The sequence below is a fragment of the Adelges cooleyi genome, unplaced genomic scaffold (genome assembly GCF_023614345.1).
Source record: "Adelges cooleyi isolate 19-005CV unplaced genomic scaffold, UGA_ACOO_1.1 ACOO_flye_CR_arks_rails_tigmint_CR_PRNA_793, whole genome shotgun sequence".
Taxonomy (NCBI): domain Eukaryota; kingdom Metazoa; phylum Arthropoda; class Insecta; order Hemiptera; family Adelgidae; genus Adelges; species Adelges cooleyi.
In genome coordinates this window covers 513440-527997 of record NW_026096506.1, presented here as the reverse complement: position 1 = coordinate 527997, position 14558 = coordinate 513440, and the positions used below count along the sequence as shown (strand labels likewise).

The 14558-nt window shown below is 32.5% G+C and overlaps 1 protein-coding gene and 1 long non-coding RNA gene across 4 annotated transcripts in view; one reads left to right on the top strand and one right to left on the bottom strand.

The window, feature by feature from the left end:
* The window catches only part of LOC126845482 (glutamine amidotransferase-like class 1 domain-containing protein 3, mitochondrial), a 50509-nt gene extending 43136 nt beyond the window's left edge, over nucleotides 1-7373 (top strand). For 2 of the 3 annotated variants that reach the window (XM_050584127.1, XM_050584128.1), the window contains 4 exons: nucleotides 6000-6140; nucleotides 6632-6786; nucleotides 6852-7006; nucleotides 7067-7373. In XM_050584127.1, coding sequence (XP_050440084.1) covers nucleotides 6000-6140; nucleotides 6632-6786; nucleotides 6852-7006; nucleotides 7067-7323 — 708 coding nt within the window. In that variant the 3' untranslated portion in view covers nucleotides 7324-7373. The remainder of the gene's footprint in view (nucleotides 1-5999; nucleotides 6141-6631; nucleotides 6787-6851; nucleotides 7007-7066) is intronic. The other variant, XM_050584126.1, reaches the window with a different exon arrangement.
* LOC126845487 (uncharacterized) overlaps nucleotides 1-14558 on the bottom strand; it is a 42615-nt gene that overhangs the window by 23991 nt on the left and 4066 nt on the right. The window lies entirely within an intron of this gene.

Below are 14558 nucleotides of genomic sequence, written 5' to 3'. Positions count from 1 at the left end.
GACTTAGTGTACAAGAGTTCTGCATCTTCATCTGAGCAAGTCCCAAACAATAATTTAGAGACACGACCTACGGCATTTATGAGTCCACGTCTTTTCCTTGCCAAAATTCTCTTTGAACCGACAGCATTGAATATCTCTTCTATAACTTGATCAATTTATTTCTGAATGGTTATGACGCTAGTCCTAATCCAGTCACAGCTTGCGTGTAAAGTTGACGTTGGGTTTTGACGAAGATACTTGTCGCAAAAGCCTTGTAAAAGGGTTAACTCCTTGACGACATTAATTTGACTAACGGTGATAGCAGAAATATTTAAGTATGTGACTTATTTGAATTCATTGATTATTGGATGTACGGACCACGGTTAATATGAAATGTGAATTTTATGTGATAGTTTGATTGTTATATTTTACAATTTGTTAGTTGTTGTGTTACGATTTTAGTTTTTACGAATGTTAGGTAGTCACGAATATGAAGAAAGTAGACCTAAGAGTGAAAGGAAAATCTGTAACAGTAAAATAAAAATATGGTTAACTTTATGGAAGCTCACCCCGAGCTTCAAAAAGGAAAATTTGGTCCAAACTTTACTCATAAGCAGGCAAATTTGCTTTTGAATGAAGTTGCTCTAGAATTAAATAATATAATTGGTGCGAATAAAAATGCAGAAAAATGGAGAAAAGTTAGTATAATTTAAAAATATGTGTTCATTTTATACCTAATAATATATCTTGAAACAGGTATAATATTCTTTCAATAAGATATTCATTGTTCACAATAATAGGTAGCTGTATTTTATTTTCTGGATTAAAAGCTATAGACCATGGAGTGATGCACAACCTGTTTGGTTGGTCCATAATTTGGTGGAACAATTGTGTTATTTTGCTGAAATACTTTTATAAAAAAATCCAAATTTATTCATCAAATATTGTCCTCTTTAATTGACTGTAATGCCAACAGTAAAACTTGAATGTAAACCATCTATTATTTTTCAGTTTTCTTTCATTACTTAGCTAAAATCTGGCAAATCCCAGATTTTGAAAAAACAAATTTTATCTCATTACAAGTTAAAACAGCTTCTAGCTTAACAATTAAATAATTGTTATTGTGTGATTCGAACATAATGAAAAAAACCATTATAAAATAAATATTTTAACCTAATGCATTATTTAAAAATATTTTTAATCTAGTTTTGTGGCAGTATTTTATCAGATAGTTAATACATTTTGATCATGTCGCCTATTTAACTTCAGGTTTAAGTAACTTGGAGGAAACAGGATAAATTGGCCTTCAATTTTCAATTACATTACTATAAACTGAAAAAATTTAATTTGTATGGTGGAAATTGGTCATAATTTAACTCTCCTGTAGGAAGTACTACTTTTTAAAAAAAAACTATTTGTTTTAACCCTTAAGAAACGAGCAGGCTTCTAAACATTTCAAACACAAATGTTAAAACTGTATTTTTATGATTAGCTTTAATTGGTTAAACTTTAACTTTAAAATAAAACACAGTTTTTATGAAAAGGGTTTTATGAAAATATTAAATAATAAATCCAAATCTGGTTAAGTTTTAAGCATATATGGTTTTAAAATCATTAGCATTTCAGTACGGAGATCGTGGGTGAAGTAAGTTTGATAAGTGCGCAAAATCAACATTTACAACGCCAACCTTTTTTCCTACTCTGTATGCTTTTAATTTCTAAAATATTTACCAATTTATTCTCATTTAAAAAAAAATGTTATTTCTAGGACTTAATGCAATACTAAACTTAATGCTTTTCTAAGCGTATAGAATAGGATAGACCGGGGCTAGTTGGCTCACTTTTAACATTTGTATTTTTAATTTATTCAGTTTTATGACTTTAAAGCTCAAAATACACCTAACAGTTCACTAACTTGTAAGCTACATAACTAATTTAAATTGCCATCTTAATAATTAATCTATAATTGACAAAAAAAATAAAACTTAAAAAAAATAATCAGGCCAACTTACCCCGTGTATGGGGCAAGTTGACATGATCACTGGGGCAAGTTGCCACACACATGAATATAATCAGTTTTTCCTTATTTATTCATTTATTTAAATTTAGGTATTGTTAAAATATAACAAACATAATAATTAATGAAGCAACAGTATTTTTAAAGTTAAAAATAACCATATTGTGAAAAATCTTATCTCTCCTTTGAAGTCAAACATTATAAATTATAATACAAATATATTCAAATTTCCCTATTTATTATTTAACTAAGGGTATTTCTAAAACATATCAAACATAATAATTAATGTAACAAGTAATTTAATAAAATAACAACTGTAAAACTTATCTCACCTTTGAGATCAAACATTTTAAACTTAAATCTAATCTCTTCTTTGAGATCAAAAATTTTAAACATAATCAAGATCAAACGTTTTAAATTTAAAACTTATCTCTCCTTTGAGATCAAAAATGTTAAACATAATCAAGATCAAACATTTTAAATTTAAAACTGAACTCTTCTTAGAGATCAAATATTAAAAATTATCACAGTTAATTAACAGGTAAAAGGTAGGTTAAAATTACTTAAAATTTATTCATCTGAAAATGATTCATCATCCGATTCGCAATGATGACAAATATAATAATCCTCGCCGGTTGTACAATCTTCGTGGGACCATTTTTTGCATTTAACACATGACACCCACTTTTCATTGGCCCGACTAGATGAGTAAGATTCGCAGCACACTAGACAATATGCATCTTCATCGTCACTTGAACTTGTTCTTCTTTTCTTAGAATTCTTATTTGCAGTACTTTTTTGTGTCTTCTTTTTTATTTGAAATAATTTTTTTTTAACTTTTTTATTATCGCATGTTTTTTTTACTTGACATTTTTTTCTTGCTTCTAGCTTGTCCTTTTCTGGAGTATCAGGCAAAATTGCCGTACACCTTTTTCTCGGATGTTGTCTTCCTTGTTTTCTAGCACCAGCTTTAGGCAGTGGTCTTATGTCTTCAGGAGATTTTTGTATAATTTTTTCATTTTGAGTATTTAAAGTAGAAGCTACTGCTGGTATTGACACTACAATATTTTCAACTTGTTGAATAACAGGGCTATTAGATTCTAACTCTTGAATATTATACACCTGACTGGATGTAGAAGGCATTAGATCAAGATCTTTGTTTAGTTCTTGAGTAGTCTGGTTTATAGGGTCTGGTTGATTTTCAGTTTCAATGTTTAAAGGCCGGTCTGTCACATAACTTGGCATAAAATCTATGTCTGTAAATATTTGAGGATTAAAGGGATATATACCACTGACTGTAAAACCAGCTGTAATATTATTTGGTGTAGCTGCTAATGGCAATGCCTGTTTCACCATTTCAGGAATTTCATAAATCGTCATGGTTTTACCAGGATTGTTCACCATCCATGAGTCAAAAGCCGTACTAATATATTTTTTCAGGGGTCCATACACACTCCTATCTAAGGGCTGTAATTTATGAGAACAATGAGGGGGAAATGATAGAATTGTAATTCCATTTTCTTTAGAGTAATTCAGGCCCTCTATAGATAAATGTGAGTCGTGATTGTCTAATAACAAAAGAACAGGTTTGGTTTTTCAACACCTGACATGACTAACAAAATGTTTTAAATAATCAATGAAGTGAGTTTCTTTCATCCAGCCCGAGGGATTAGCACTACCTACACAACCTAATGGTCCTTTAGCTATGAAGTGATCTTTAAAATGTACTCTTGGGAAAATGAAGTATGGTGGTACACTATTACCTAATGCTGAAACTGCAAAGGCTAACGTCACAAGTGTGCCTCTTTCTGCCGACGTTATTTTGCCAATTTGTTTAAAACCTCTACGTGCAACAATTTAGTTTGGTTTTTGGACAGTGGTTATACCCGACTCATCCATGTTATATATGTCACCTGGACCAAAATTGTAACGATTTAGTACGGTCATTAAATTAACAAAAAACGAGTTAACATTAACTATGTTAAAACTAGATGCGCGGGCTAAACTAGTGGCTTCTGGTATACGTATCTACAGGGCGACGTTTTTTAAAACCAGTGAACCAATCTTCTCCAGCAAGTTCATTTTCAGACCAATTTTTTGGGATGTTAGTTTTATTTAAAGAGCTAGCATAATCAAACGCTAATTTTCTTACTTCTTTCGGGGATAAGCCAAAATAAATATCAGCAGCTTTTTTAATATATTTTGCTAATTCTTCCTTTTCGACAATCGAAAAAACTTGTCTTGGTTTTGTATATCCAATAGAATTATTAAAAATCTCAGAGTTATTAATATATTTTTTACAGTAACTGGATAAAGTTTTAATAGGTATTTGAAAATCATCTGACACACTCTTACGTGAATACTTTTCACTCAAAACCATTTCAACTGCACGTTTCATAACATCCTCTGATACACGTCCTCTATCAGACTTGCGTTTGTAATTTCGAACCATCTATAATATGAACAAATAGAAATTGTTAGTAATATTATTTAAAAAAAATTGTACAAGACAATATGCCCCAGTTTTAGAAGACCAACTAGCCCCAAATTGCTTTTTCATACTTTTTAAGTAATTATGAACATCAGGGACAATATAATTATTAAAAAATAGCTGAATCGTATTTTACATACCTTGTACAGTTGGTTTACTCTGCTGTAAATGTTTAAAAAAACAATTTAATTCGGTAAAAACGAAATTTTTAAAACGTTAAAAAAAAAAACGACAGCTGATAACAATATTTATTGATTATAAGATTAAGGAAAAATCATATAATCACTACGAATTGTACAGTGATAAACAACGATGGACATAATACAATGCTGTTGATGCAGTGTGTCCAACTTAAACACTCGATTTTAAAAATCGACTTGGTCAACTTACCCCGGTACCCAACTAGCCCCGGTTTCCCTTACACATGTCACGTACAATACAATAATCTGACTGAATTACATATCAAATGTAGGTAGATAAGTTAATCTCTACAAGATTATTGTGATATACTCTCAATCAATAAAATGTTGTAGTGATAAATATTCGGTATAAGCATTCATACGTTGAACCGAGTTAATATAATCATGATTATGCTGTTTAAATACATAATTATGTTCTACTGTGTCGTTTCACTAGTAATGCTTTAGTTACTACAAGGGTTTACAATGGCATTACTTTAAGGATTTTAAAAATATAATTTTCTTCTGTCCGTAATATCAAATATGTTGTTGATCATGTGATACACTAATATAATATAATATAGCGAGTAAAGCGAGTGGAATTTGGTATTTGAATAAATAACACACCACAAATAAATTAAATGATTAAACACACTACTATTGTCAAACACATAGAGTAATTACAATAATAGATTATATTATTACATAGCATGGTATGAATCGCCAGTATTAAAATCGAATTGCTTTCACAAAAATTTGTGTTTTTTTTAGAGGTTTTATAACACTTGACATTCTTGTAAAATTACTATGTATATAAATCTAAAATAAACCTTTATTTATTTTTAACTTTTTTTATTTATTATTACGCATAATAATAAATGCAGCACGCGACTAGTTCTAAGTCTATATAGTCACAACTGTCTTAGCAAACACATAGCGAACAAGTAAATTATGAACAAACGTTTGACTTTAATTTAGGACCTTCAATAGGTACTTTTAGAACACATAAAGTTTTACATTAAATCATTTTTTTTTCAACAGCATTTCTTTCCTAGGCAACAATTTCTTTATTTATTAAAAATATACCACTAAACAAAATTCAATTCAAATATAAAAATTCATAGAGTTTACATCATAGATATTTTAAATCAAATTACTTATAACAATGTTGAAGTTCCGTAGTTTGACACGTTTCCAAAGTACACTTGGAAAACCAAGGCCAGTGTTAAAACAAATTGATATTCCTTCAAAATTTGCTATAGTTAGTGTGTTATTGTTATTATTTTCCTAGTAGTTACTATGATTTTTAATCCTAAATTGTATATATTTGTAGTTATTAACAGGGTGCGGAAGACACGATGGCACCAATCCCCTAGTAGCCTCATCTATATTTGTTCACATGTCGCGATTGAAAATTCCATTTCAATGCTATGCTCCACAAAGAAACCTAACCGAAGTGTTTAATCACTTTAAAGTAAGACCTAACTTTAAACAACAATTTGCAAGAAACACATTTTATTAAATTAATGGCCCTCTAAGTATGGTATCGGTCAGGCAAGTGAGACAGATGATTCTTAGACCTTTATTTGTAATCACCTACAGTTACCTATAGGTGGTGGGTAAGTGCCAAATTTGAATTTGGATTTCCACCTGTAACTTAAGAAATGGAAAGTTTTGTGTTATGAATGCTTGAATAGGAAAAAAAATTACTTGCCTCATCAACGTCTTCTGGCATCGTTAGTACCCATGTGAACACAGGTCTCGACAACGTATATGATATTTCACAATTAAAGTTTTATTGGTACTATACAACTGGGTGATCAACTATTTGGAAGTACAAGTCTCTTTTTATTTGATTAAATAGCTCAATAGTTTGTTTTAATAGAACGTCATACTATTTGTTAGTATAGAGACAGAATACAATTAACATTATAATTTACTGAAATTTGTATTTTCATTTTGTAGAACAAAACTGAGTTGCAACCGCCTTACCGGTGTGCATTAATCGAGTCTGCCAGGATAGCTAGAGGGAATGTTTTACCGTTGCACAAATTGAGGAGTAACGTATGTCATCATAAAGCCCTAATTATTCCGGACGGACAAGGATCGATAAAGACAACGTCAGAATTTAGTATTGTCTATTATATTATGTGCAATATAACATTATTTAATTGTGGAATTTTAGATTGGATTTTGACGAGGGGAAAACCATTATCCCCGAGGTCGAATATGTTTTAAAAGAATTTATAAATGCTAGAAAACCAATAGGATTTATGGGAATTTCAGCATTATTAGCTCCTTTTGTGGCCAAACACCCTACAATTACGTTGGGCAAAAATGGTAATTACATGCAGCGATAGATTAAGTTTTATATTGAGATTTGTTATTTGATTGTGCTAGACGATCAATGCAAATGGCCGTTTAGACACTTTATACCGATTGCAGAAAAGCTCGGAGCAAACGTTTTGTTAATGGAACAAAATGAAATTTGTCACGACAACAAAAATTTGATGTATAGCACACCATCGACTTTGTATTCTGCGCCCAATGGAAACGTTGTAGATATTCACGATGCTTGTTGTTCATTTGTAGCATGCATGTACCAAATAGCTGACGTTTGTAATAAAAACAATTCTATTAAAAATTGTACACAATAAAATTTCATTGGTTATTATTTTAGCGAACGTACAGGGAATTTTAAAGCTAATTTGAGAAAGGAGGGTAGGAGAATTAATTTTCCGGACAGAAGTCATTAAAGGAATGATAAATCAGCTGCGTGCCTACGATAAGACAAGGGAGGAAGGTTAAGAAAGTATTGGAGAGGATAGTATTCGCGAGGAGGACAAGGGATGCGAAGTCAAAACACTGCCTTGCCACTCGTAAAAAGCGCCTCTGGACTAATTCATTTATAGCTCAGTGGTCTGAAATAGCACTTTAGGTGGACTTAAGTCAATTTTAACATATAAAAACTTTTACAAGCACTTTTTATAAAGTGCATGTAGTGCATATATTGAATATAACCTATAGAACTTGGACATTTATTTTGAATGGAGATATATTTCCTTATTATTTTCTTATATTACAATTTGTAATCGACAGTAGAGATTTTCCACAAAAAAACGCTATTTAAGCTACTCTATTGAATAGGTATTAAATATTATTACACGATATAGCAGTGAACCCAAGTAAAATATTTTTGATTAAAATGTAAAAAAAAATGATAATGATTCTCATTATTAGTCGACATTCAACAGAATGGTATTGCTAATTGCTATTACAAAGATTTCAAGGCGGATCAATCCATCTTGGATATTACTATGCATAGACTTATATTCAGAGCCTGATTTAATGAAATTAGGGCCAAGTGCACCAACCTATTAGAGACCCCCAAGTCAAACATTTTCTGAAAAAATCAGCAGAGAGTGGAGGAAGAAACGTCGGTAATTAAAACAAAATGTTGTTTATGTGTTAAATACCTATCTCATAAAATATTTGTACATTATTTTATGTACTATAAATACAATTTTAAATCATATTAAAAAATTAGAATTTTAATATAATTTAAATTAAAATAAATAAATTTGCAGTCTCGCTTTAAAATGAAAAAATAACTTATTATTATATATAATTAAAATTACGTTTGTTAACAAACAGGAAGTTGTCACGATCATTTGCTTTTAGGAGATAAATAAATCTATTTATTTCATATGTATTTTTGTAATGCTAATGTTTTATGATTTAATACAGAAAAAGAAAAATGAAATAGAAATAATGTTACATTTCTGTTTTTTATAACATATTATAAAAAAGTTAAATAATTACAATGATTTCTATCTTGCTTTTTTCGCTGCAAACGTTTCAATTGCCGAGTCAAAGTTTATCGATGACGTAACATCACTCTCAATAGTCAATAAAGCCAACCCGTCTAAACGTTACTGTGTGATACAAGACCTCATGCGTGTTTTGATTCGTTTCAACGCTGAAAAAGATCTCTCACTAGAGCAGTTGGTAGACGGTATTGTTAGGGGTATATATTTTGTAATAATATTTCAATATTAAGAAATGTATGACGTATATCTGCTCATCTGGAGTGATTGACTTAACCAAATCACATGCATTTTCAAACTGTGACAACTCATTACCGTTGTGGCCAGAAAATTCGGGCACCAAACGCCGCACTACGGTATCCATTATTTTACTAGCGGAAAATACATCATTTCCACTTATGGAACCGTTGTTATCCTCCATATTTGTATCAAGAGAGTTACCTACTACTACCTATTTCAAAAATACGCGACTGAGACAATAAGTCTACTACAGACTCAGAATCTCCCAAACTTATATCCAAACTCTTATTCATAAAACTAACTTAAACTAATGTTACAATTACTTTTCAATTCTTACAAAAACTGGAGAATTTTCAATGTTGATGACGTTCCGGAAATCCAACACGAAGATGAAGTTGCACAGCAAGGAAAGAAATAACTCTTGCCTGATACTTAACGTCGCCTAGAATCGTTTCTCTAAACTGAAAAGTTCTCAGGCCGTTGACACAGCAACCGCCGCACAGTGGTCTGAAACGCAATTTTAGCTGTAAAAAACTTATATTGATCAAATTTTCATCAGATTTTGTCTAAAAAATTATAAAAAAAATGGTACTTAAGGTTTTTGGGGTCAAAGAGTTCAAAATTTGTATCAATTTTTAAATTCACGTATAATTTTAAGATGCAAATAAACATAATATTTTGTTTTTAAATTGAAATTTAACTTTCGTAAACTTCTTCATCTGTTTCATAACTTAAATTTAATAATTATTTTACGTCATTGTCCAATTAATTTTTTTTTTGTTGTTGGTATGTTGCAAATTGAGGAAATATATGGATCTAAAGTGACAAGTAATAGGTGTAGAACGTCTTCATTTTGAGCTACTCTACTAATTTTTCGCGAGTGATGTTCGCGATAATTTTTATAGTCTTTATTTCAAGCTTCCTGTGCTTCCTCGGAAAGGTGTCCTTAAAAATTTTCATATTACATTAGTTAATTATAATAAAGTTTATAATGGCTTTTACACCAAAGTCTTTGTAAAACCAAAGTAATATTTAAAATTGAATGGTTGACTAACTTAATGTATTGCGGTTCCCATTTTACATTTTCAGACCGTGCCCTCAAAATTTCAAATAAATAGTTTCTCGATTTTAAAGAATGGGGATTTAGTGGACCTCTATTTTTTAATAGCTGATAAAAATCATTATAAGTATAATACCGAGAATCAGTGGTATTCCAATTCAAATTGTCGTCAATTTTAGAATCATTTATTCCAACACTGCCGCTAGAGCTACCTACAAAAAAAATTATTAAAAATACAGATGCTAATTGATGCAAACCAAATTTTGGGATCTGGTACTGAAGAATAAGTACTATATTGTCTATATATTAAATAACGATTATTATGAGTTATTTTTTAGTTATACGCTTTGATATATTAACATTTTTTTACTACTTTTTAACTTTGTTTTAATAGTAAAATAATAAATATTTATGGTATTAATATGAAACACTTACCTAAGTTTTCAAAATTCATTATTTATATGAAACTAATAAAAAAAAAAAAGTTAACCTGTGTATAATATACTAATGAACTTTAATGTAAATCGGTGAACGATTCGACGTTTGTGAGCGCGTTATTATGTTTTACTTATCGCTTGCGCCGCTTGATAATGTCAATATTATCTGAAATTCTATTTTTATGTTATATAGAACTTATATACAATGGGTTAATGACATAAAATACCTATTTTTATGAATTTTAATAATTGACTTTATTCCACCTAAATTAGCTTTTAGACCACTGTGCGCCGCCTTTGTATTCCCTCGTATCTCCGATTCTTCTACTGGTAGAATATCCGAGTAGTCAAGCCGTAGGTTCTTTAATAGGGTTATACCTGGTTTCGGCACCAAAATAATGTCCCTGTTGTAGACTTCAATGTACAAGTCCAAGTTCGTGACCAGATCATAGGAGATATACCGTCAGATTTGTATAATCAACACCACAAGTATTGTTATAACATATATAATTATTAATATTTCACGTAACATTAGTATAGTTATTTCAATAGAGTATTTAATACTGGATAAATATAATAACTGCGTATATAGTAGTACAATAATTATAAGTCTAACACAGCACAATTCAGTTGAGTTCACAAATCACGAATAAAAAGTTATATAATAACAAATGAACCCGATGGGTAATGCAAGGTTTATCTACTTCCTACACATATTGATAGCCACCGTGAGGACTACGCTCACAACACCTCCTCTTTTAAAGAAAGGGTTATTATTTTGTTATTAAGCCTTACTTTATCCAGTTATATCAAATAGTTTTATACTATTATACCCTTTTCATGCGATTCTTATCAAGTTTCTATGTGTAACATTTAACGATTCGGTAGTAGATGGGTACGCTGACCCCTACAGTACTATGCCATATGATAAAACAGACTCAACCAGAGCAAATTATACATTACGTAAAGTAAGTAAATCTAAGGTCATATTTAATTCTTCAACCACAAAATAAAGCTTCCTTGATCTCTTGGTATTTATATTTGTTTGTGTTTTGCATTTCATATCTTCATAAAAAAAGTTCCCGAGTATTTAACTTTACAAACACGATTTAATTAAAAATAATCGGAGTCGCAATTTAGATTTCCCAAATATTTAGACTAGTGATTTTCTAGTGCAATTATTTTAGGTAGAGAAAAATTGAGTAAAGCAAATGACATAAAAACAGTTTTGCTTGTATTACACGAAAGAGAGTTAGTAGCTAACCAATTTTTTACTGTGATAAAATCTTGATCAAATAAATCATTAATATAAATAAAAAATAGTAGAGGTCTGACGCGGTAGAAATGGGGGGTAGAAGTAAATAGAAACGAAAAAAACCCGATTTTAAAGAGTTAAGGTTTTTTTTTATTTTTTTTTAACTTACAAAAGAAACGTGGTAAAACGTGAATACGCGGGACGGCGGCGGATGGCAAACCGGACCAATGTTAAATTAATAACTGATTATCGGATTGCCTACAGTGGTCATCGCCGCCGTGTTTCGCTGTAAAGATGACACCCCCCGGACCTCTTCATACACCGACGGCCGGCTCGGGCCGATATAGTAGTTTATCTTTCCCACCTGCGGTGAGACGGTGGACAGTTGATAACACGACCGGGCGCACATTTAATCGCTAATGACGGAAACATGCACTTGCAGACCGTGTCAACCCTCCCCCACTAAACGGTCCAACCGGTGAACTTAATCGGTGTCTGTTCCTCCCTGTCTTTCACATCTCCTCGAGTGACATCGCTGAAACCTTTTTCAGGCAAGCGGGCCATCAGAGCACTCGCATCGCACCGGTGACCTGATGGTCAAGGGCGGGCGTAGTAGAACTGAGAAGGAGGGGACAGGGAAAGGAAAGAAGTTGGAAGGTGGTGTCTGACGGTGGTTGGAGGAAGATGTCGATTTCCTCGATCGTATGGTCAACTTGACCATCGACGGTGACGTCCATCATTGCATCCTCTTCCTCCTCTGCCGTTGGTGTTACCGGGGCATGTGTCCTCGGTGTGGGGATTGGTTGCCTCTTCGCCGAGGTCTTCCCTGAGTCGGTCTGTGGCGTTGGTTTCTCCAACCGATGTTGCTGGGATATCCGACTCCTTTCTTTCCGCTTCACCTTCCTCATCGCCTTTCGGTACTCGTCGAGACGGATCATCCTCTTCCGTCTCGTCGATACCGTGTTGTTGTCTACTTCAGTGCTGACTGTGGTCGGAGCTCCGGCAGACTGGTTTGCCGTGGACACAGCTCCAGTGTTCTGGACGGCGGAGTTGGATGGTGTTGCCGAAAAGTTGGAGGCGCCCTTAGGCGTCTTGTGGCGTTCCGCAGTTTGTGGCCACGGGGACCTGCCAGCGTAGGGCGTGGGCTGACGCGCCGTAGGTCGCGTTGGCGGCTGATTGATTAGTGGAGGTGGTGCCGGGACGCTGATCATGCAGGCTTGCCACCCACGGGTGAAGGCCGCCCACAAAGCGGGGTGCTTCTGTAGCTCGCTTTGGGGAGCTGTGAGCACTTGCTCGGGCGTTAACGTTGAGCTGGGTATGGTCGCCCCGAGTATAGTACCTTGAGGTACTCTATATCTGTATGTAGTAAATTTGATATCACTAATCGAATCATTAATTCTTACTACTTGGGTACGCTCAAATAAGTAGGTAAGATTTAAACCAGTCTAAAAATGTATTTTTACCTAACAGCTTTCGGAGCTTGTAAATTAGTATGTCATGTGTTCATGACTCATGAAAAACCAAAGTCAAACGCTTTGACTATATCAATACAATTACACAATTTTATTAAGAGAGCATATTATAACATTAGTAACATGATAATAATATTATTATATAATGTTATCTGACTACAACTAACTAGTAACATTATGTGCTTATCACAGTTATAACAGTCACAGTGCTACCATATATATAAAACACCTTCCCCTTATAGAGAAGGAATACAATAACATGTTTACAAATAAAACTTGATTATTAGTACAACGTTAAATTTTAATACAGCTTAACTATTGTCTAAATCTACTAGGTAACTTAATTGTTATTTTTGGTCTGTGTGCCCTCTCAACATTATCAGTCTCACTACCTTTCATTTCATCAATATCTACATCTTTCCATCTAGACATTCTACTACTTCTTCTAATTAGTCCACTATTTAGCTTATGATGTGCGTACCGATTTGTTTCATTACACAATTAAAAGTAAAATATCATTATCGATAATACTAAAAAATACGTCGATCGGTTTCAAAATGTTTGTAGAATCTTCAAAAAAAAGTATTGATTCTAAGTCCACGAACCACATATGGGTCATGCTATTTTTAAATATAACCGGTTTGTATTTATCATTGTTTATAGATATAGTTTACTCTGGCACTCCAAATATAATTTAAACCATTATTATCGAAGTGGACTAGTGCATACTGTTTATCAATTTTAATTAGGGACTTTTCTATAAATAAATCATGAACCACATATGGGTCATCGGACAGTGAAGTATATACGAATCATATTATGTTTTTTATCAACAATCATGTTCTAGGACGAGTACATGCACCTAACCTAGCTATACAGTAAATGTGCTCGTGCGAATCACTGTTATCACACTCTGAAAATGATGATTACTGCGCACTGTCATATACGAGCAGTGTAACCCAATTTATATAATAGAATCCCCTGAGTACAATTGTGCAGAGGTTAAACCAATACTGCGTACGTTAGTCCTGGGTTCACGAGTTTGCTTTGTTTTATTAAGTTAATTTACCAGATAATTGTGCTCCACAATTCTTCCAGACCATTTCTCGCCATAATGTAGACAACCGTACCCATAAACGACATAAGCAGATGGAACCCATCAAGACGCACAACTATTTTCGGTTCAGAAATGTTGGATGATTCAATCAGATGTTAAGCTGATAAGAACAGATTTTTATTTAGAATATTATACAGTGGTTTATGAGTTGCTACAATAATACACATTTTACATATAAATTAAAAGTTGGTAAACACTAGTACGAGTCGTTGGTTTCAAATACATAAACGTCATTATATGAAGAAATATACTTACAAAATTCGAAAATATATCAATAGCACGTTTTGTACCAAAATTTCTATGCAATTATAGCCAACCTATAACCCAACAAAATGGGCGAAAAAAAAGAACGTGGTCGGCAAAAACTTATTAATCTGTGTGTGCTAATGCTACGAATTTATTTTCAAATATTTGTGGATCGGATTATTTATGTTGAGCACAAACTTTAGAGAGAGAAAACATTAAACTCTTTGGTATATCTGTT